This window comes from Panthera onca, chromosome C1 (assembly GCF_046562875.1).
Source record: "Panthera onca isolate mPanOnc1 chromosome C1, mPanOnc1 haplotype 2, whole genome shotgun sequence".
NCBI classification, from domain to species: Eukaryota; Metazoa; Chordata; class Mammalia; order Carnivora; family Felidae; genus Panthera; species Panthera onca.
Genome location: NC_138346.1, coordinates 205,938,187 through 205,962,053, shown reverse-complemented (window position 1 = coordinate 205,962,053; position 23,867 = coordinate 205,938,187). Strand labels below are relative to the sequence as shown.

At 51.0% G+C, this 23,867-nt stretch overlaps 1 protein-coding gene across 4 annotated transcripts in view; it reads right to left on the bottom strand.

The window, feature by feature from the left end:
* Window positions 1-6,627: 6,627 nt before the first annotated feature.
* The window catches only part of ECE1 (endothelin converting enzyme 1), a 113,299-nt gene continuing 96,059 nt past the window's right edge, over window positions 6,628-23,867 (bottom strand). For 3 of the 4 annotated variants that reach the window (XM_060626013.3, XM_060626014.3, XM_078452243.2), the window contains exons 11-19: window positions 22,755-22,865; window positions 21,400-21,498; window positions 20,828-20,905; window positions 19,211-19,314; window positions 14,882-14,992; window positions 14,128-14,195; window positions 13,118-13,308; window positions 9,843-9,938; window positions 6,628-9,187 (exon numbers count right to left, since the gene is read on the bottom strand). In XM_060626013.3, coding sequence (XP_060481996.1) covers window positions 9,011-9,187; window positions 9,843-9,938; window positions 13,118-13,308; window positions 14,128-14,195; window positions 14,882-14,992; window positions 19,211-19,314; window positions 20,828-20,905; window positions 21,400-21,498; window positions 22,755-22,865 — 1,035 coding nt within the window. In that variant the 3' untranslated portion in view covers window positions 6,628-9,010. The remainder of the gene's footprint in view (window positions 9,188-9,842; window positions 9,939-13,117; window positions 13,309-14,127; window positions 14,196-14,881; window positions 14,993-19,210; window positions 19,315-20,827; window positions 20,906-21,399; window positions 21,499-22,754; window positions 22,866-23,867) is intronic. The other variant, XM_078452244.2, reaches the window with a different exon arrangement.

Here is a 23,867-nt window from a genome sequence, read left to right as displayed (position 1 = left end):
CTAACACAAAATGTCATTCAGTCAAAAATCATAATACACTAAAGAGCGAGGAAAAAACCATCCACTGTCAATAGACAAAGGAATCAACCAAGCCAGACTCAGAAATGATTCAGTTGTTGAAACAATTAGACAAAGGTTTAAATTTTTTTTTCAATTTTTAAAATGTTTTATTTTTATTTTTGAGAGAGACAGCTTGAGCAGGGAAGAGGCAGAGAGAGGGACAACAGTAAACCCGATGTGGGGCTCGAACCCATGAACTACGAGATCATGACCTGAGCTGAAGTCAGATAGATGCTCAACCACCTGAGCCACCCAGGTGTCCCTTTAAATTAAAAAAAATTTTTTTTGGGGGTAATACTTATTCATTTTTGAGAGAGAAAGACAGAGCATGAGTGGGGGAGGAGCAGAGAGAGGGAGACACAGAATCCGAAGCAGCCTTTCAGGCTCTGAGCTGTCAGCACAGAGCCCGATGCAGGGCTCGAACCCATGAACTGGGAGATCATGACCTGAGCCAAAGCCAGACGCTTAACCGACCAAGCCACCCAGGCGCCCCTAAAGATTTTCTTTTTAAGTAATCTCTACATCCAACATGGGGCTTGAACTCACAACACTGAGATCAAGAGTCATATACTCCACTGACGGAGCCACCTGGACACCTGATGAGCTGATAGTTTTGAGTGGAGCCCAGAACATAAGAAGGCTCTGCAACAGGTCTTAGGCTGGTTGGGCCGTGTGATCCAGCAGGTCCCACGGAGCTTTGAGTTTTACTGGCGGATAGAAATGGTAGGTGCCTACAGCTGAATCCTAGCACAGACCCTTCGGATTTTGGAACTCAGCCCTTCCAACTTGAGTGGATATCTACACTTTTTTTGAGAAACAACTTTTGGCTTGCAACTGGGCACATGACCATGGGCCCCCACGTTACCACACAATCTGAGCTGCTCATCACGGATTGGGTATTGTCTGATCCACCAAGCCAGAAAAGTGGGCGGTACGCTCATTATCAAATTGGGCTTGTATATTTGACACTGGGCTTGAGGAAAGCCCCGGAGATACAAGTAATTGTATGAGGAAGTGGCCCAAATACCCACAACCCTTACTCCCACTACATTACCCTCTCTCTCCAAGCCCACCCTTATGGCCTTCTGGAGTGCTGTTACAAGTTGGCTTTTGTCTTAGGTAGAGAGGATTGATGTGTCATTCCGTGCATAGATCTCCATCACTATTGTATCTTCGTTGTGAAACGTGGCTTTTAGCATTACAACGTGTCTCTCTTTGTCTCACTAAATGTTTTATTTTGGTTGAATTCTGGTATCAGGGTTGCAGACCCTGCTTTCTTGTTTCCATTTGTCTCATAAATCTGTGCCCATCCCTTCACTCTTCCCTGTTTCATTGTGTTTTGGTTGTGTCTCTTGTATAAACCATAGAACTGAGTTTTGCTTTTGAGTCTTTTTTTTTTTTTTTTTTTTTGTAAGTCATCTCTACACCCAACATGGGGCTTGAACTCAGGACCCTGAGATCAAGAGTTGTATGCTCCACTGATGGAGCCAGCCAGGTGCCCCTTTATGAGCCAATTTTAAAATAATTTTCAGGGGCGCCTGGCTGGCTCTGTTGTTAGAGCATTGGACTCCTGATCTCTGGGTTGTGAGTTCAAGTCCCATGTTGGGTGTACAGATTACTTAAAAATAAAATCTTTAAAAATAATAATAACAATTTTAATAAGTGAGTCAAGCCCATTCAGTTACTATTTTTTTAAGTTTTATTTATTTACGTACTCTACACCCAACGTGGGGCTTGAACTCGTAACTCCAAAATCAAGAGTCACCTGCTCCACCGACTGAGCCAGCCAGGCGCCCCAAGTTTCTGTATTTGATTTAAGGTGTTTTCCCATATCCCCACCTGCTTGAGGATATTTAATTCAGTCTAGAGTATCATGTTACAGTTTTCTTCAGCTTTTTTTTTTTTTTATTTTGGGAAGATAATTTTTATCAGTTTGAAATGCTCTGAATTTGTATTTCTTTTCTTTTTTCTTTTTTCTAAGACATTTTTTTAAAAAAGTAATCTCTACACCCAACGTGGGGCTCAAACTTACAACCTTGAGATCAAGAGTCACATGCTCTATCGACTGAGCCAGCGAGGTGCCCCTATTTGTATCTTTTTAAAGATGGCTGTGCTTACCCAAAGTTATAAACACATCCTGCTATATTTTATCTAATACTTTTATGATTATATGAAAGCATATGAAGCTTAGGTTTCTAGTACATGTAGAATTTATTGCTGTGACTGTGTGTGAGAGTTGTGTGAGGGAGGTGAGATCTAGATTCATTTTTTCCCAAGTGGATGTCCTAACATCCACTTGTTAGATGGCTCACCATTTCTCAGCTGATTTAAAGGGCTTCCTTTATCCTAGACTAATACCCACATATACAGAGAATTGTTTCTGGCTCTCCCCAAAATTCCAGTCATTCCATTCCTCTATCTGTACACACCAGCAGCACACTTTATTATTTACTATAAGTTTATAACAGATACTGACAGGCCAGCTCCCTCATTGTTCTTTTTCAAAATGGTCTTGGCCATTGCACATTTTCTCCTCCATGTGAGTTGGCTTATCACGTGCCATGAAAAATGATCTTGGAGTTTTGGTTGAGAGAACACTGAAATTATAGATTAACTTGTGGGAACGTCGACACCTTGCATTACAGTGAACCTTTCCATTCATGGCCAGGGTGCTCCCCTGTGTTTAATTCAGGTCTTCTTACATGCTCTTCAGTAAAAAGTCTTAATAGTTTTCTCCATAAAGGTCTGGCCCATTTCAAATTGGGTTTATAATTGTCCTAGATTCCTTAAAGTTTCGTGTCTTCTTCAGTCCCTCTGATGGGGTTTTGGGGTGATGGGGGGGGGGGTTCAGAGCTGACAGCCAAGAAGGAATCCTTGAAGATGTCTTTGGTGCAAAAAGGTGATTTTATTAAAGCACGGGGACAGGACCCGTGGGCAGAAAGAGCTGCACTGGGGTTATGAACAATGACTGATTATATACCTTCAGGTTGGGAGGGGTTTAAGGACAGCGTAAGTCTCTAAGGAATTTTGGAAGCAAGGTTTCCAGGACCTTGAGGGGCTAGCTGTTGTTAGGAAAACGTCATTTATTACTGTTTAGTAAAACCTCAGTCATGAGACCCTTCAGATATATATCAGGGGCCATATGCTTAGAGTATAATTGCCAACGTATACTTGGGGGCTAAAGATAAAGGAAGTTTGCAAAGGAATTTTTATGTGTTCAGGGATGCTCACAGAATCCTGGGGCAGGATAATGTTAAGCCAAGATTCCCTTTTGCCCCTAGCAAGGTGTCATCATCGAGGCAACTGAGCTCCTAGAGGGAGGTCACTCTGCCTGTTTCAGGACTCTTCAGTGGGCTGTAGGCAGTAAGGGAATTTAATTTTTCATTTGCCTTTGTTTCCCATATCACCATGGCAAGCACCTAAACCCCCTTCCATCTTGATGAGGGTGATATTAGGCCTCCAAGAAATGGCGTCTATAGATTTCTGGAGAATAGGTTATGGATAAGATTGCCTTCTTCTTGCAGTTTACTAAGCTATCTGTAAACTGAAGGAGACTCCTGTCCTGCAGGACTGTGATCTCTATCAGTCAACCATCTGCTTTCTTTCCTTTCCCCTGTTCTGGGGCAGCCAGGAGTGTCTGAGGAATATCACACATATCTCACCTTGGGGGGAGGGGTGTTGTTAGCCTGTACTTTGCCCTCAGCTTGCCTTATGCTCCCTCATTACCTCCCTTCTGCAGTTCTTCAGCCCTCCCAGAGGGCCCCTGCTGAACCTCTTTGCTCACACAATTACTCACTGCTAGAAGTCCCATGGTTTCAACTTGCTTTCTAGTGGCATCTGGCAAGTATTTTCATCTTTTCAACTGTAGGATAAACCCCTGTAGGGTCAGGCTGGGGTTTTAATTCCTGCTTGGGGGTGGGGGCTTGCACTGAGCTGAGGGGTAAGACCAGCTGCTACAAGGAAGGAAGGGGAGGAGCCAGGGGCCCCAGGGCTCAGAGGGGAGAGAGGGAAGGGCCTGTTCACTGGGTCATTGGGAAAAGGGGAGGAGCAGGAAGACAGCCCACTGCAGGGAAAAATGGCATCTCTCTTTGGCACCTCAGTGTGTGTGCATGTGTGTGTGCGTGTGTGTGGTCCCCAGGCCATCATTATTCCTTAGGAACCTCTCATATTTTCCCAGGCAGCTCCTTGCCAGCAGCCTGAGTTCAGAACTCAGCTCTGCCCCCATTCCCCTGTGATCTGGGTGCTAAAGCACCTGTCTTAGGAAATCGCTGTAAGCATTCAAGGAGAGGATGTGCAAGGACACGGCACACGGCTTGATTCGCAGTAGGCACACATGTGGAAGCTTTAAGAAAAAACGCATATGTTCATTCATTCATTGGCAAGGGTGTATGGAGGACATTCTAATCTGAGGGACAGGCAGGGAAGGACAGGGACTATTGAAGGTGCAGAAAGGAGGCTCAAGGTGGCAAGGGGGAGCTCTGGCGGGGGCAATTTGGGCAGAGCCCAGGTCCTAGGGCAAGTAAATGCAGTGAAGGGGAGTGATGTGATCTTTAAATAGGTTGCTCTCCTGAAGACAGTTGGAGGGGATAAGGCTGAGCTGTCCAGATGAGAGACACTGGGTTATGTATAAGCTCATGTACGCGTGGGGCAGGCACACACCTAGTGTGAATGTTGTGAGGGGTTCAAAGTGTATCACTGTCTCTCAAGCATCCGCACATCTCCCCAGTATTTGTGGGTCACAACAAAGAGAAGGCAGAGAAAAATGTCCATTTTACAGCTAGAGAAATAGAGTCTAAGACAAATGACTTATTCCTTTTAAAGCAAGGCAGGTTGAGGGGTTTTGCCCCTTGAATAGGTGCTTGCTCAGGTCATCACTCTGTCCAGTTCAGAGTACGAGCACCAATTCTCCCCCTTCAGAATTGAAGGCTCAGCTGAAGTCTCTGCTCTCCAGCAAGTTTTCCCTGGTCACCCCAGCCCACTGGGCTTGTTTTCTCTGGCATTAGTGTGTTGTGGGATGGCTCACTTAATGATATATTACTTATGACTATTTGTCCGTTCAGCCATTCTTCCATTCATCCACTTATCCATCCATCCATCCATCCATCCATCCATCCACCTACCCACCCATCCATATACCTATCTATGCATCCATCCATCACCCATTTCCCAACCATCCACCCACTCATCCACCCACCCATTCTCCCATCCATCCATCCATCCATCCACTTATCCATCCATCCACCTACCCACCCATACATCTACCTACCCATCCATCCATCACCCATTCCCCTACCCACCCATCCATCCATCCATTCTCCTATCCATCCATCCACCCACCCATTCCTCCAACCATCCATCCATCCATCCATCCATCCATCCATCCATCCATCATCTACCTGTGCACCCATCAATCCACTCACCCACATACTTACCCAACAGTCACTGAGCCCTACTCCATCCCTGGTCTGTGTCAGGCACTGGGCTGCTGGAGATGGTACAGACACCTTCACAGCCTAGAGAATTGGAACCTCTGTGTTATGAGTTGAGTTGTGTCCCCTCAAATTCGTATGTTGAAGTTGTAACCCTCAGTTCCTCAGAATATGATCTTCTAGGATCACTGCAGATGTAATTAGTTAAAATGAGGTTATCAGGGTGGGCCCTGATCTAATACGACTGGTGTCCTTATGAAAAGGGGGGGGAGATTCAGACACATACCAGATGTGCACACAGGGAGAACACCATCTAAAGATGAAGGCAGAGATTGGTGATGCTTTTATAAGCCAAGGAGTGCCAAAGATGGCCAGCAGATTGCCAGAAGCTAGGCAAGAGGCCTGGAACAGATTCTTCCTCCCATTCTTCAGAAGGATCAACTTTGTTGACCCCTTGATCTTGCACTCTAGCCTCCAGAAGTGTGAGACAATAAATTTTTGTTGCAATAAGCCACCAAGTTTGTGGTACTCTGTTATGGCAGGCCCTGGCACTAATACATTCTGGTAGGAGAGTGAAGCCCGTGTGATCCTACCTGATCTGGACTGGAGGTCAGGAAGGGCTTCCTAGAAGAAGTTATGCTGAGCTGGGCATTGAAGGATGAGTAGGAGTGTATCAGGCAGAGAAGTCAGAGAACATTCTAGGGAGAAGGAAGAATGTATGCAAAACTCAGGAGGAGGCATGAGTATATGTCAGACACTTTTCCTTGAACTTCTCTGATTTCATCTACTGTCTGCCCTGCCAAGCATCTGAGGCCTGGAAACCCACTGCCGACACCCTTTGCTCCAAGATAACAGAAAATTCAATTTTTCTAGGATGCCCCTTGGGCACAGTGGGGACATGCATCATTGTCACTAGCAGGGAGTGCTCACATGATCATATTGATGGAGGAAGGATGGCCAGATGGGCACAGGCACTGAGTAACCTTCTGGCACTTGTCAGGGTCCAAGTCCTCTGCTCTGGGGAGGGGTGCAGCTGGCCCCCATGCACATGCGACGGTGGGCAGCTCTGTGCTGGCCAGGAGCCCTCCCATAGCCTCCAAGCACTGTCCTCGGAGGCCACACACTCAGTCACATGGCGCTCGGTACAAGTCGTTTATTTCAGTTACAATAGTGCCACACCGAAACTACAGTAGCACAAAACGTAAGAATACAAAAAATAGATTCCCAGCCCCAAACCCCATATCCAAGTAGCCGCAGAGAAGCCAGACCTATGGCTCCCGGGCCTCAGGGGAGGGGTCTCTCACGGGGCAGCTGTCCACCTCAGCCTTGTTTTCAGCTCGGCAGGGACAGTGGGGGTGATCCCTTTGCTTCTGTCCCTGCTGGGCCTGAGCCCTCCTCCCCCTTGGCCCCTGCCTATTCCCAGGACACCCTGAAGAAATGAATGTGGTCTACATTCCCTCTGGCTGGACCCTCAGCTCTGGGACACTTGCTTCTGGTTGGGAGGTCCCAGCCCAAGGTGAGGACAGACACCCCTGAGGACTGTGACCGCCCACGGGGAAGGCGGGAAGGCAGGACGAGGCGGGTAGAGGAGGTACCTGGAGGGCACTAGGGCTGGGAAATCCAAACTCTGTGTGGAAGCCCCCAACTCTAGCTCCTTCTCTGGCTCCTGTCCTACGTCTCTGAAAAGCGAGCAGGACTGCTGCTTGCGGGGACCAGGGGCCTCATCTGGACCCCACCCCACCTCAGTGCCGAGGCTGATCTGGCTGGTCCTCTCGGGCAGGGAGGATTCTAACTTCCGGGGTGAGGTGATGGGGCACGACCAGGCCGTGGGCTGCCGAGAAGGGAGAGCCAGGGTGAGCACTGGCTGCTCTGGCCTCAGTCACAGGTGCCTGCTTCCCCCAGAGAGAGCGCCTGCACCACAGTTTCAAGGAGGGAAGCCACTCCTGGTTCCCTGACCCCACAGGCTAGACTGATCACATTGGGGGAACCTTTTCCTCAGTCTGCCTTGGCTGAAAACATCTCCAGATGAGGAGTCCCTCTAGTTACAAGTATCGTCTTGATTCAACCCAAGGGGCTGAGGGTGGGATGGGGCTCAGGGCAAGTTCAGGAGTCCTTCAAATTCCTGACCTTGGTGCCACTGCCCTGTAGGCTAGAGCTCCCAGGGCGCCGTGAGGGGCAGCTCTGTGGGCACTGGGAGTAGGGGGTATGGCCTTGCATTATAGTCAGGACACTTGAAGGCTTCACTGAGGAAGCAAAGGGGCACCTGGTAGGGGGTTGTCTCCTTGGGGTAGAGCCTGGGCTGCAGCCTCAGATAAGGCACTGGAGATGGAGGGCGGGCAGGCGGGGCTGCATGTGGTCCCTGGAGCCAAACCCGGGCCAGGGGTGCAGGACGGAGCTCAGAGGGAGGATCTGGGCCCTGTGGGACAGGAGAGCGGTCTTCTCTTTTCTCCTTCCTCTGCAGAAACGGGTCAGCAAGGCAGACCCTGAAGTGGCCAGGCTGGGAGGGCTGCTGTAGACAGGGAACCAGACCCTGGGACACACATGCAGAGGCCAGAAGAGGGACAGAGAGGGGCTATCTACGGCATGGCAGAGAGGATCTGATGGAGGGCCAGGTCTTACAGGCCTTCTGCTGTCCGGGCCAGGGCATCGGGGTGCCCCAGGATGGGTTTGAAGGCCATGACCTGGCCTCATCCTGCTGCAGCCATCAATTCCCTGCTGCAACTTTGGGGATCAGACCGTCCTAGTTGGGGTTCCCACTGTTGGACTCTGGGGACAGAGGCAGGCAAGCTGCGAGGGGCGGTGCCCATGAGCTGGCCTCTGCCCCTTCCTGGCCTCCACACCTCTCCTCTCTACACCCTGTGACCGCAAAACCAGGTGACAGAGGCTGAAACTGTAAATGCCAAGGGCAGCTCTCTACTTGGGGACGCGCTCAGTGGCTGGGGATGGCTGCCTCAGGCGACCTCACGGCGAGTGAGGAGGAGAGGGGTAAATCAGTGGGGCTTCCCTTATACACAGGTTATTTAGAAAAACAGAATATAATAAATATACCAATCCTTTCCTTAAAAAAAAAAAAAGTGTTTTAAATTCATTATTTCCCTGAACATTTCCAGTGTATTCCACAATGTTTAAAAAATAGTTTCCCCAAAAATATATCTTTAAAGCATTTGACACAGTGGCATTTCTGGTGCTTCTGGCTCCGGATGTGGGCGGGGGGTTGCGTCCACTGCCCTTGTCAGCGTGGGGCCCAGGCCTGGTGAGCAACCAGCCTGATACCCAAATGCCCACCGGAGTTGACGCACATGTGCCTGGGATGCCAGGGTCTTCACAGGGGATCGAATCTCGGATTGTGTTGAGAACCCACATCGTAGGCTCAGTTCCGGCTGAAAACCCTCCAGTGCGGGGTAGGGGGGCCCTGGGTGGCCAGGGGGGCGGGGCGGTGCCCTGGACGCTGGATGGAGAGATGGCCTTGTTGGCCCCACCTGGGGGCTCATCCTCTGTCTCGGCTCGAGGTGCTCCCACCCTCACCAGACTTCGCACTTGTGATGAGGGTTCATGGGCGAGCCAGGGGGGCAGTGGAAGTGTTCTGAGAACTCCTTGGAGTTGGAGACGGAGCCAATGACCCGGAAGCGGGAGGGGCTGTGAGGATCGGTGATGAGGCCTTCGTGGGAGCTCTCGGGCGTGCGGACAGAGCACCAGACCTTTGTGAGGCAACAAAGGAGAAGCTGGGTCACTATGGGGCCCTGAGGCCGCCGGACTGCCCCCGTCCACGGCAGTAGGGGGATGGGCCCCCGCCTGGTTCTGAGAGCCTCGGGAGTCAGCTGGGGCTGCCGAGCATGTGGGGAAGAGACGCTGGGCTGGGATGTCCCCCATCCCAGCATCCTCTACTGCAGTTACCTGGGTCTGTCCTGGGCCTCTGCATTAGATTTCATCTGAACAAAAGGTTCTGCCCTAAAACCAGTCTGAAAACCTTGAACTGAGTCCACATCACTCACCTCCTGGGCAGAACAAAAAACTATGGCTCTGGGCACCAACAGAAGACTATACATTAATGCCAACTCAAGGGACATCCTGGGGCATTTTGAGTTCAGGAAACTTCTAGAATCCCTGAACCAGGAGGCCCTTAGCACTTACCTGTCCTCTCATCTACCTGATACTGGAGACCTTTTAATGGCATTCACTGGATTTCTCTAATGGCAGGAAGCTCACCTTACAAACTGGATGCCCGATGGACGGGCCAATGAACTAGAAGGTTATCAATTGAGGGGAACTTGCCTTTTGGCTCTCAGAGCTCTTGGAGCTTCAAGATGGCAGAATGTGCCTGAGTTTGGCGTTTTTTTCCTCTAACAAACTCACCTGTGCAAAGCCCAGGAAGAAGAGCTGGTTGTTGGTGAGGCCCAGGGTGGGCAACGTTTGCTCAGCCCCGTTCTTCTCCACCCAGTTCTGGTAGGCCTGGGAGCAGAGAAAACAAAGCTCAGTGGCTCCCTCGACACAGGAGCAAACAGGGCGACAATGGAGGGCCAGTGTGGGAGATCCCGGGAAGCTCTACCCTGCTGGGGCGGGGACTCACACTGCGGAGTCTGGACCTCAGCTCAGGCTAGAGGAGTGATCTTCACCCGCACTCATCCTGAAGGGGAGTGCGTTCAACCCTACGGCTTAGATACCACCGACACGCCCACAGCTCTCAAGTGCCTCCTTCCAGCTCCAGCCTCTTCCCTGACTTGTTTATTCAACTGCTTCAGCTGGATTTCCACGATGCATCCCAGAGCTAACATGGCACAGCGGAATGAGAGGCTGTACACGCCCATGCACACGCACACGCACGTGCACGCACATATGCCTTCCCACCACAGTAAATGGTACCACCAACCGTCTAGTTACTCAGACTCCAGCCCCAGAGTTCTTTGAGCTTCTCTTTTTTTCTTTCTTCCTTTTGTTTTTTTAAAGATTTCATTTTGGGGGCACCTGGGTGGCTCAGTTGGTCGAGCATTCAACTCTTGATTTCAGCTCAAGTCATGATCTCACATTTCGTAGGATCGAGCCCCACGTCGGGCTCTGTGCTGACAGCACGGAACCTGCTTGGGATTCTTTCTCTCTCCCTCCCTTTCTGTGCCTCCCCTGCTCTCTCTCCCTCTCTCTCTCTCAGAATAAATAAATAAATAATTTAAAAAGATTTTATTAAAAAAATTTTTTAGTATTTATTCTTGAGAGAGAGACAGAGAGACAGAGCATGAGCGGGGGGAGGAGCAGAGAGAGGGAGACACAGAATCCAAAGCGGGCTCCAGGCTCTGAGCTGTCAGCACAGAGTCCAATGCGGGGCTTAAACTCACGAACTGCAAGATTATGACCTGAGCTAAAGTCGGACGCTTAACCGACTGAGCCAGGCGCCCCAGATTTTATCGTTAAGTAATCTCTACATTCAATGTGGGGCTCGAACTCACAACCCCGAGATCAAGTGTCACACACTCTTCTGACCGAGGGAGCCAGGCCCCCTGAGCTTCTCTTTCAATCATCCAAACAATCCAAATCTGACCACTTCTTACCCTTGCCATGGCTTTATCCCTTCTCTTGCCGGATAATCTCACAACAGCTTTCTAACTAGACTCCTTGCCTCGAGCTGGTCCAATTCCAATCCCCTCCTGACACAGCATCTTAAGCCATCCTCATAAAGTGGGGGTTGGCAAACTTTCCCGTGAAGTAAATAGTTTCAGTTTTGGAGGCCAAAGGGTCTAGTTGAAACTACTCAGTTCTGGCGTTGTCAGTGTGAAAGCAGCTGCAGACAACGTGGAAGTGAACGGGCCTGGCTGTGTCCCCCTAAATTTTTTATTTACAAAAACAGGCTGAAAGCTGGATTTGGCCCACAGGGTGTAGGTTTGCTGACCCTTGTTTTAAAGGATAAATTAGATCGTGTCATTCTTCTTTTTAAAAATCGTGCAGCAGCTCCCATCGTACAGAACAAAACCCAAGCTCCTTTTTTTTTTTAATTTTTTTTTTTTTAACATTTATTTATTTTTGAGACAGAGAGAGACAGAGCATGAACGGGGGAGGGTCAGAGAGAGAGGGAGACACAGAATCCGAAACAGGCTCCAGGCTCTGAGCCATCAGCCCAGAGCCTGACGCGGGGCTCGAACTCACGGACCGTGAGATCGTGACCTGAGCCGAAGTCGGACGCTTAACCGACTGAGCTACCCAGGCACCCCAAAACCCAAGCTCCTGAAGCCATTGACCCAGACCTGGTGAGCTCTGATCCCGATCACTCCTCCAACATCCCCTCCCTCCGCTCCACCCCTGCCTGTCTTCCTGTCTTTGACCATGCCGGGCTGTGTCCATTTGCACGGACTATTCTATTCCAGCTTTCCCTGCCCCTTCCTCGTCATTCAAGGTCTCAATTCCAATGTCATCCCCTCCAGAAGGCCTACCCTGACCACCCTCCCCCCTTATGTTTCACTACCTTGCCCTATTTTATATTCTTCGTCTTATCAGTACTTGAAATTATCTTATTTGTTTACTTGTGTATTGGCTTTCTTCCCCCTCCCCTGCCCCACAAAATTGTGAGTTTTGTGAGAGCATGATTCCTGTCTGTCTTGGCACAAAATCTCCAGTGCCTAAGGCAGCCCATGGTGGGCAGAAGGTTTTCAGTACATTTTCACTGACTCCTGGACTTCAGGCAGGTTACTGAGTGTTTCTGGGCTCAGTTTCCTCACCTGCAAAATGGGGGCTGTAATACCCAATGGTAAAGTTGTGGGGGTACTGAGCAGAGTCTGGCACAAAATAAGGCCTCAATAAATGGCACCTCATTTATTTATTTCTGCTCTTACTGTCACAGTGAGAAGGAGGCTCTGTATTGCTCTTTTGACAGACATCTCCTTCTCTTCTTGTGGCCTCTGCTCTCTCTCTCTTCCAGCTCAGCTGACCTTTCGGAGTGTCACTCTGTGCCCAACTTTCTTTTTTTAAAAAATTTTTTTAAACATTTATTCACTTTTGAGAGACAGAGAGAGACAGAGCGAAGCAGGAGAGGGGCAGAGATAGAGGGAGACACAGAATCTGAAGCAGGCTTCAGACTCCGAGCTGTCAGCTCAGAGCCCGACGTGGGGCTCAAACCCAGGAACTGCGAGATCATGACCTGAGCTGAAGTCAGACTCTTAACCGACTGAGCCACCCAGATGCCCCTATCTGTGTCAACGTTCTGCCATGCCAGCGATGTAGGGAGTAGGTGTTCACAGTCAAGCACACTGGGACTCGAGGAGGCTAAGTGACTTACTCCAGAGCCAGGACTTGAACCCAGAACTGGCTCCATGACGGTGTCCCCCCTCCCCTTCCCTCCCGGGTCCACTGCTGTGTGAATTAGTGGTGGCTTTCCTTGAAAAGATTGTCAGGTAGGTCCAACCTAAGCCCTCTCCTATGTCTCCTAGTTGGGCCAGACTCAAGGCTGGAAAGCCCTCTGTGTGCCACGCTCTGTGCTAGGGACTTCCGCAAGCTTCTCCATCAGTTCTCGTCCATTTTGCAGACGGGGAAACAGCTCATGGAGTGGCTACAGTCTGCCCAAGCTGGTCTCTAATGACCCTTTACTGAGGAGACACCTGCACAGACCCAGACTTGGGCCGGGGCATGTGCGGGGGGTGAGCTCTTACCCGATAGGCCGCCTTGAGGCCCCCGTTGTCGGCGATGTTCTCCCCGAGGGTGTGCCGGCCATTCACTGGCTCCCCGTTCACACTGTAGTTGCTGTACTGGCCCACCATGCACTCGGTCTGCTGCTTGAAAGCCTCCACGGACGAGTTCTTCCACCAGGGCCGAAGGTTCCCATCCTTGTCGTACTCTCGTCCTGTGGGTTCAGAAGGAAGCGTCAGGTCAAGGGGAAGGAGAGGCAGAGCTGGCACGCGTAGCTGCTAACGGAGCCTCTCCTCCCAGTGAGAAATGGCTCCACCCGCCCACCTCCCTGCTACCCACCAGCAGTGGGGAGATGGTGCCGGTCTGGGGGCCAGAGGAGCTGGGAGGATGAGCCAGGTGGGCTGGGTGGCAGGTGGGGGTGAGAGAATGGAGGAACGGGATGCAGGCCAAGGGTCAGCTTGTCCACAATTTCAGCGGAGCGGGAGTCATTGTCAAGGCTGGCGAAGGGCCTTGTTCCCTGAGCCCAGGAAGGGGTAAATGGAGCCAGCAGCACTGGGGTCACAGACAGGCCCCGGCCTCTAAAGTCCCGCCTCTTCCTTTTTGGCCTTGGAATCCCCAAGGCAGGAGGGAATGAGAATTCTGGACATTTTCTGATGAGGAGGTGAATGACTTCAACTCCTCTGCTGGCGGTGGGGCCAGAGAAGTCTCTGGAGTGGAGGAGAAATTGTGCTCCCTGAGGACTACTAACACCCACTCCTGAGTATGGGACACCTCCCAGGAACCCCCTGTGTCTGACACAGTCCCCACAATCACCCCATGAGGTCGGAATTGCCATGCCCACTTCACAGACAAGGACGAGGAGGCCTGGAGAATGACAGGACTTGTTAAAGTTCATTCAGATGACGGGAGGCAGGGCCAGGACTGAACCCAGATCCATCTGCCTCCAGACTGTTGGAAGTGACGAGAGCAAAGCAGAAGCAGTGGGGCCAGGAGTCAATGTGCCCGGTCTGAAGGGGGCCCCAGGGAGTCGTACCTTGATCATCAAAAGCATGAGTCAGCTCGTGGCCCACGACAACACCAATGCCACCAAAGTTTAAGGCCCTGGAGGGGAGGAAACAAGAGTGAGGGTGACGTCACAAGGGGACACGGCTTCCTGTGTCTGGAGAAACAGCAGGGTCCTGTGGCGCTCTGCAGGGACATGGCCGCAGCTTGAACTTCCAGCCAGTCCCCTGAGGCCACGGAGAGGCTGGGCAAGCGGGCTGTGGTCAGCCTGTGCCCAGTGGGTGCCAAGCACTGTATGTGATGCTCCACAGAACGGCACTGTCCTCTTTGGTCCCCTCAAAAGCGTTCGGCATTAATGACCGATCTATGAATGAGCAAGCCACTTGGAATGGCTTGATCACATTGTCCACGGGCCACGCAGTGAGCAAAGAGCAGACCTGGGATTCAAACTCAGGGCCCCATACCTTGTCTGTGTGAGACAGGGCCCTCACCCCTCCACCTCCCCGGCCATGATGGCTCTAAGATACCATTGGAGGAGAATTCCCCTAGATGGGGCTCCTGACTCCATGACATGCCCCCAAATCCCCACTGTGGAAGGGCTTCTGGATCCTGGAGACCCCTGGAGGGAAGCACGGGGTGGGGGGCGGGGGGGGAGTGGACGTCCCAAGCTGCCCGGGCCACTGGGACAAAGAGCACTCAGTGTGGCTGTGGGCCACAGGGCTGGGCCGGGCGTCCACTGAGGGGCAGGGGAAGGAGACGGGACGGGAGCACCCCAAGCGTCCTACTTGGGTGAGGAGCGGGTGTAGAATGGCGCCTGCAGGATGCCGGCAGGAAACACGATCTCATTCTTGGTGGGCGAGTAGTAGGCGTTGACCATGGGCGGAGTCATGCTCCACCTGCAAGGACACACAGGTGGGGTCAGCCGGTCTGGAGGACATCAGGAGCCTTAACCCCGGCCCCAAGTGCACACAAGTACAAGGACATCCTTAGCATCACTGTTGTGGAGGGAAAAGCCAGAAAAACCCCAACTGTCTGCAGACAAGGGATTGGTGAAATCCGATGTCACACACACGGAGGAACAGTGAGCCTCTTACAAAGAGAGACAGGCCACGGGCGCCTGGGTGGCTCAGTCAGTTAAGAATCCAACTTCGGCTTGGGTCATGATCTCACAGTCCGTAAGTTCAAGCCCTGTGTCGGGCTCTGTGCTGACAGCTCAGAGCCTGGAGCCTGCTTCGGATTCTGTCTCCCTCTCTCTCTGCCTCTCCCCTGCTCATGCTCTGTCTGTCTCTCAAAAACAAACATTAAAATTAAAAAAGGAAGGAAGGAAGGAAGGAAGGCCACTGCTGCAAAGCATCTCTCGAAGTGTGGTCTGTGGACACTGGGAGGGGCCCTCAATTCCCTTGGGGGGGGGGTCTGCAAGGTCAAAGCTATTTTCATGATAATGTTAAATCGTTTACTTGCCTTTGTGACATGTTGACATTTGCAACAGTGGGTAAAGCTGCTGGAGCCTAAGTGTGACTCAAGACAGGGGCCCAGCTGCTCCAGTGGTCACCATGCTCCTCACCAGGAAGAAAAACCCCATTCCATTTGGGAACATTTTTCTTTCTTCCTTGCTCCCTTCTCTCTCTCTCTCTCTCTCTCTCTCTCTCTCTTTCTTTCTTTCAAGTTTATTTACTTATTTTGGGTGGGTGGGGAGGCAGAGAGGCAGAGAGAGAGAGAGAGAGAGAGAGAGAGAGAGAGAGAGAGAGATTGAGAATTCCAAGCAGGCTCCACACTGTGAATGCGGAGCCCAATGGGGGCTCGAACTCACGAACTGTGAGATCATGATCCGAGCTGAAATCAAGAGTCAATGGCTTAACTGAACTGAGCCATGCAGACGCCCCATTTAGGAACATCTTTTTTTCTTTTTTTAAATATTTACTTATTTTTGAGAGACAGAGAGGGAGAGAGAGAGGGCGCAAGCAGGGAAGGGGCAGAGAGAGAGAGGGAGACACTGTATTCAAAGCAGGCTCCAGGCTCTGAGCTGTCCACACAGAGCCTGATGCAGGGCTCAAACCCACGAACTGTGAGATCATGACCTGAGCTGAAGCCGGATGCTTAACTGACTGAGCCACCCAGGTGCCCCCCACAGCATGCAACTCTTGATCTATGGGTTATGAGCTTACTTACAAAAACAGAGCTTGGGTATAGAGCTTACTTACAAAAATAAAAACTAAAAAACTAAAAAAAAAAAAATTAAGTTTATTGATTTATTTTGAGAGAGAGAGAAATTGTGAGTTGGGGAGGGGCAGAGAGAGAGAGAGAGAGAGAGAGAGAGAATCCCAAGCAGGCTCCACACGATGAGCACAGAGCCTGATGAGGGGCCTGAATTCATGAACCGTTGAGATCATGACCTGATCCGAAGTCAGATGCTTAACCGATTGAGCCATCCAGGCACCGCAGAATTTTTTAAAAATTAAAAAGAAACTTTGAAGTTTCAAGCAAAATTAATTACTTAATTAGTAAAATTACAAGAACTTGTATCAGTCCCTCCAAACTTGACAGCTTCCCAATACTTAAAGACTTTTCTCAGGAGGTCAACAGTGATATGAACAAATGTGGATTTGGGGGGAAGGTATGTAAAAGTCAGCGGGGCCGTTGTTTCCCAAATGACCGATGTGTGATGTTACAAATTAGGGCTGGCTACAAGATCCATTCACAGTGCAAGACAGACTGATGGGTTTTAGTGTAACAGAGTAGGAAAAGTTCATGACTATGGGTTCAGGTTCCACAGTGCGATTAACCTTTAACAAATTATTACTTGCTGAGTTTTGGTGTAGTATCGACAAAGAGTGTGCACAAGTATCAGAAAAGACTGGGGCGCCTGGGTGGCTCAGTCGGTTAAGCGGCCGACTTCGGCTCAGGTCACGATCTCGCGGTCCGTGAGTTCGAGCCCCGTGTCAGGCTCTATGCTGACAGCTCAGAGCCTGGAGCCTGTTTCGGATTCTGTGTCTCCCTCTCTCTGACCCTCCCCCGTTCATGCTCTGTCTCTCTCTCTCTCAAAAATAAATAAACGTTAAAAAAAAAAAAATTAAAAAAAAAATAAATAAATAAAAAGAAAGAAAAGACTACTAAAGCATTCCTGCCTTTCCCAATTTCGTGTCTGCATGAAGCTAGGTTTTCTTTATATATTTCAAAACAAGGTATTGCAATAGATTGAACACAGCGTCAGATAAAGAATCTAGCTGTCTTCTATTTAGCCGGATATTAAAGAAATAGGCAAAAAGTAAAATAATACCTTTTTCTCACTAAATATTTTGTAAGTAAATAGTTCCTTTTAATAACATTTATAATAAGTTGATATAATCGCCATACAAAAATGACTCTTTGGGGTCCAATAATTTTTCAAGAGTGTAGAAGTGGGGCAGAGTGCCTGGCTGGCTCAGTGGGTGGAGCGTGCAACTCTTGATCTCGGGGTTGTGAGTTCAAGCCCTATGTTGGGTGTACAATTAGTTAAAAAAATAAAACCTAAAAAAAAATTTAAAAACAAAGAATGTAGAAGGGAACCTACTGGTAGAAACAGCTGTCCACTTGACAATTTTTCTGGTATTGCGGGGGGAAGTTCAGTAAGGAGTGGAGTGCTGGGGTGCCTGAGTCAGTTGGTTGTGTCCAACTCTTGGTTTCAGCTCAGGTCATGATCTCACGGTTTGTGAGTTCGAGTCCTGCATCAGGCTCTGTGCTGACAATGTGGAGTCGGCTTGGGATTCACTCTCTCCCTCTCTCTCTGCCCTCCCCCACTGAGGCGCTCACGCTCTCTCTCTCTCTCTCAAAATAAATAAACTTAAAAAAAAAAAGGAGCAGAGTGAGACAGGAAGGACGTTTTCTCCAGGAGCTTAGACAGTTCACTCTGTCTCCTCCAGGTAAGTGCCACAGAGATGTGTTGGTGGGTAACTGAGGCCATGGAAAGATACTGGGAAATTGAAAATTCATATTTTTTAAAAACACATGGTTACATGAACGGGCAGGAGGCAGAATTTAAATGATAAATTTTAAGTTAAATTAAAGACTTCAGATAAATTCGGAACCTTGTGGCAGTATCTGGGCCATAGTCTGGAGACAGAGGAAACAGAGATGTTCAAACCTCGGTTGGCCACGAGGGGGCACCAGAGGCAAAGAGAAGTTGCTTCCACCTTGGTAAGATTTATTCTGCAAAATGTTTTCGGCGTGGAGGGAGCTTATTTTGAGAACTAGAGCTGCGTTGACAACAGAAGATTTTCCCAAGGAGACTGCTCAAAAAATGACAGATGCCAGAGCTCATTCCAGATTATTTTAAGAAGGTTTGAGGTCCAGGCGAAAGCTGTATTTAAAAAAACTTCCCCAGGAGGGGCGTCTGGGTGGCTCAGTGGGTTGAACGTCCAACTCTTGGTTTCGGCTCAGGTTATGATCTCACGGTTCGTGAGTTCGAATACCATATCGGGCTCTCTGCTGTCAGCGCAGAGTCCCTTTGGAATCCTCTGTCTCCCTCTCTCTCTGCCCCTCCCACGTGCGTATGCGCAGTCTCCCTCTCACAAATAAACATTAAAAAAAAAAAACACCTTCTTCAGGAAAACACACACACACACACACACACACACACACACACACACACACACAACTTCCCCAGAGGGTCCTGATATGCAGTGAGGTTTGGGAATCACAGCTGTTGGGGGCCCGTCTGGAATCCTCCCTAACCGAGGGCCTCCTCTGGGCCAGACACTCCTGCGAAGTTCTCACACTTGACTGTCCATGGGCTCCTCCCATCTTATCTGCAGATAACAAGGCAAAGGCTCTAAACACTGAAGCTGTGGAACCAGGACGTGAGGCCAGGCCCGCTCAAGTCTAGAGGCCACTACTCTGCCAACAGGCTGGGCACCGGGGGCACACAGACCTGGGCCAGTCCCAGCTCCTGGCCGGGCACACTTCCTTGGTCCCTGGTCTCTGCATCTGAAAAGTGGGAAAACCGTGGTACCCACTCCTCAGACGGCACTTAGGAGAGTCACGGTGGGCACGTGGTGCGTGTGCGACAAAGGCAAGCTCAGCCCAGAGCACCCTGTGTTGTGGGAGCTGCTTCCTCCCAGCAAGGCCCAGGGACTCACTGGTCTCTGTTGGGAGCTTTCCTGAGCTGGTCAGCAGTGACCCTCCAGGAGAAGTTGAAAAACCGCATGGCATTCTCGAAGTAGAGGTCCGGAACTGCCGTGTACTGGACAAGACGAAGCGAAATCACAAGATCAGAGCGTACCCAGGCCAGGAGGCCCCCCAGCTCCTCGAAAGGCAAACCCCTTCTTCTAAAACTGAGGAAGCTGAGACCCCACGAGGTTAAGGGATTGGTCCACAGGTCAGAGGATGGAACGGAGGGCTCGGGACTGCAGGCTTGGTGGCTTCCTGCCTTGGCCCTGACCCTGCTGGGGCCCGGCACCCTCCCCTCTCCCTTTCGAGGACACGGTAGGAACTTCACCAGGACCGCTCAATACCAAGCAGTATCATGGCCTGCAGCAGCGCCTGGGCCTTAGGCAGGAAATCCCTCCAGTGATGTCCAATCCACGATGAGGGACGTGTTCTATGCCTGCGTTATCCAGTACGGTAGATACCGGCCACACGTGAGCATTTCAAACGTGGCTAGTGTGACTTTGACATTTAATTAAATGTTAATGTGTTTCGATTTTCATTAATTAAACAGCAGTGGCTTGTAGCTACCACTCTGGATAGCACATGAATCAAGCCGGGATCTGTCTCTGACATGTCAGGGGACAGGCATCACTGCACATTTTCCTTAGCACTCAGCCCAGCCTTTCAGCTCTTTTCAGGGGGCAAGGTTCTCCCTCAGATCGGCTCCAGGGCTTTCTGGCTTCTCGTCAGGGCTCTGGTAAGACGCTGGGGCCCTGGGGACAGGACTCTGATCCTGTGGGCTGTCCGCAAGAGCCTCCGGATCCTGTATTGTGACACCCTGGGGCATCTTAAATTATTCTGAAGGAAACTCGCTGCAGAATGAGTCAGTCCCATATTCTCAGAAGTAGTTTTAATATTCTTGGGTTTTAAATAGAGCCATGATGAGAGGTTACTATAATTGCAAAAATGCCTGAATTCACAAATTTCAATCACAAAAAGATATAAAACTATCTTTCAGGGCAGAAATACAATCCATTTAAAGGAATGACCTGCCAAAAGTTCCAACTCCCAGGAATGTATCAAGCACCCCTGTTGCCTCATTTAAGCTTAAATGTGCATTTGGGATTCATGCTTCCTCTTTCCCATTAGCATTTAAGGTCCAAATGAGGTCCAGGTTTTTCTGGGAAGGTGGGGGAGGCCCCTGGGGAGAGGAGGCAACTTGGGGGCCTGGGAAGGAAAAGATGGTATGAGGGGCTCCCTGATATTTTAGGGGCATCGATTCTGTCTGTCCCTTCCAGGGTCTGCTCACCTCCATGATTCCCACTCATTCAATGGAGCTGCCCATGAAATGGAGTGTCTGGCAGGGCACGTGGCACCATTTGGCACTGAGGGCTGGGCACTGACTGACAGAGGCTCGGGGGAGGCGGGCCCAGGAGGGGAGGAGCAGAGAACCCATCCCCACACCTCCCACCACTGCATCTTGAGATGTCCTGACGGTCAAGGTGCCTCCAGCATCCCACCTGGACCCAGCCTGCCTCTGCTCGTCCCCAACTGCGGACCTCCAGGGGCATCTGGGAACGCAAGGGGGCAGGGTGGGAGCCACTCACGTCATTGAACACTTTGTCGAGCTCCTTGGGGTCCATGATGAAGTTGGGGTAGCCTATCATGTTGTAGATTGCGTCTGCCTAGACAGGAGAGATACGGTGGACACTGAGCGCTCAGCAGGGCTGGCTGGCCTCGGGCTCTGGACCAAAGGGACACGGGCAGGTCCTCCTGCTTGGGGTTTCCACATCTCTTTCTGGAAATGTTCCTCTCTTGCCCGACTTCTACTTACCCTTTGGCCCTCTGCTTAAATGTCACGTCCCGAGGGAAGCCTTTGCTGGCTGTCCCCCACTGGACTCTATCAAGTCCCTCCCTCTTCGTTAGACATGTCACATCTCCCTGCATTTTTCTCTCACATGCTCAACACGGTCTGTTTTTACACAGTTATTAATGCAATCATGCGGTCAAGGCTGTCCCTCCCTCCTGCTGGACTGTTCACCCCCTGAGGGCAGGACAGCGTCCACGCCGGGCTTACTAGCTGGGACTGGTCTCCCTTCACGCACCCTCCTCCGTCCGTGGCTGTGGCCCCACGGGCGGGAAGCCTCAGCCATCCCTTCAGGCACCGGGCCAGCCTCACCTTCTCCTTGGCTGATCTCCGAGTGTCCTCATCCATCCACTTCAGTGTGTTCAGGCTTTCCTCAAATGCCTTCTTGATCTCTAGGATTATCTCGCTGGCCTGAGGAGAGAGAAGCTGACCAGTGAGGGCTGGGCACTAGACAGACACCCCAGGCAGAAGGGAGGCCCCGGGCCAGAGTCGAAACTCAGATCACAGCTCAAAACCTCAGGCTGTGAGTGCTGGGCGAAGAAGGGGAGCCCCAGCCACTTCCCCAACCTTGTTCCTCAGAACACTGAAGTCCTGCAGGACAAGACTGGACCTCCATAAACAGAGCTCCGTGGCCAAATATGCGTAGGACAAGCTTTGGGGAAGCTGGAAAAGTCTCTCCTCTGCAGGACTTTTCAGAACCTCTGGCATACAACATGCACCGTGGTTCTTCTGGAGAGTGTAAAAGTCTTGTTAGTCTTTCTCAGACTTACTGGCCCACAGGATTTCTTTATTGATGGAATGGGTTTTAAAATCTACAGAACCCGAGTGCTGAGAAGCAGTCTCAGAAATGCTGTGCTCAGGCTGGAGATGACCAGCTTCTCTTGAGGGTGATAATGTCACAGGCAGACCCGGAGGTCAAAGATGCTAGAGCAGGGGGAGGAAGTCGTGCAGCAGAAAGAGCAGAGGGGCTGACGGCTGACAGAACTAGACGAAGATTCTGTATCAGCTGCTCACAGGCGAGTCGAGTCGCCTAAGGAATGGGAGTCTCCCTTTGCTAACATCTGACTGCAGATAATACCTACATAATTAAAATCAGGAACAAAAACTGTAACAATAACATAATAATAATAATATAACAGCTACCACTCACTGAGCCCTTGTTTTGCGTGCGGGACGGACAGCCCCACTACCAAGTTAACGGTGAAGGGAGAAAAACTGTCCCAAGTCACCCCACCAGGAGGTGATGGATCCAGGATCTGGACTGGGGCCCGGCCGTCTTCACACACCTAGCCATGATGTTCCTCTGCGTGTCCAGAACAAACCCGTCACCCACAGGGTAAGAAAAATGTCACCCTCCAGGCCAGAGCTGCTCTGCCAACACCAGCTCGTTGGGCCCCTCGTTCCCCTTGGAGGTAGAGGCAGGGATGGCTGGAATGGCCTTGCAGGGTTAAAGGGCAATACAGCTACAGTGCCTGCCACTCAATTACAGAGCTATCCCAAATAACTCCTGGCATTCAAGCCTTCGGACAACAGGAACTTTGAGTCAAGGCTGGAGCCCTGGCCCGGAGTAGGAAAGGTCCAGAGCAGACAGAAGTGTGGGCTGTCCGGTTCACGAAGGGCTAGAGCAGGTGCGATGTCACAGCCTGTGTGCAAGACGAGGCACTCACTATGCTCTTGCTGTCCTCCGCAAAGGTCGCTTTGACAAACATAGGGCCCAGGGCGAAGCCCAAGTTGTTCTCTGTGTCGCTCACGCAGAACTTCCACCGGGGAAGACAGGTCTGGAAACACAAGGGACAGGGGTTACTTGGTCCTGTCCTTCTTCCCAACCCTTGTCCGTCCAGGAGGCAGCAGCGGCTGGGGCTGCTTCCTTCCAGAACCTCCAGGAGACCTTTTCTGACGCAGTGGAAGTTATTTTAGGCACTAGATCAAGAGGCCACAGAATATTCCTCATCGCCGCCATCTATGATTTCCTGAATGCCAGGCTCTGTGTACAGCATGTCATAAATGGGATCTTAAGGAGCCATCAGAACGAACATGGAAGGCAGGGATGTGGGCCTTGACAGATGAGGAAACAGACACAGAAACTCTGCAAGGGGAAGTCGCCGGTCCAGGGTCCCACAGCGAGCGAGGGGTGTTACAGTGACAGAACTCTGACATGCCTGCTCGCACGCCCCACCCCCCACCCCTACCTCGCCCTGCCCCCTGGGGGAGGCTAAGAATCCTGGTGGCAAAGACTTGAGAAATTACTGTGTCTATTCTTGTGCAACAGGAAAACCTTCCCAGAAGGCCAGACCCAACCCCATTTTCTTTTTTAATGTTTGTTTATTTTTTGAGAGAGAGAGAGAGACAGAGTATGAGTGGGGGAGAGGCAGAGAGAGAGGGAGACACAGAATCCAAAGCAGCTCCAGGCTCTGAGCTGTCAGCACAGAGCCAGATGCGGGGCTCAAGCCCACGAACTGTGAGATCATGACCTGACCCGAAGGCGGACGCTTAACCGGCTGGGCCACCCAGACGCTCCAGGACCCAACCCCATTTAAAGCCTCCTAGAGGAAGGACCAGCACAGTGATGCTGCAGGACGCACATGCCTTGGTAGCCCGTGGTCTTGCCCACAAGCCTGCCAGCCCACCAGCCCACCAGCCCCCAGGGCACCTATGGGGAGCTGGAAATGGGTGGCCTTAGGCTGTAGCCCCACAGAGCTCAGGGGAAGCACACCCACGCTGGTTCGAGCCCCGCTTGCTCTCCTGCCCCTCCAGCCTGCTGGCTGTGCATGGTCCCCGTG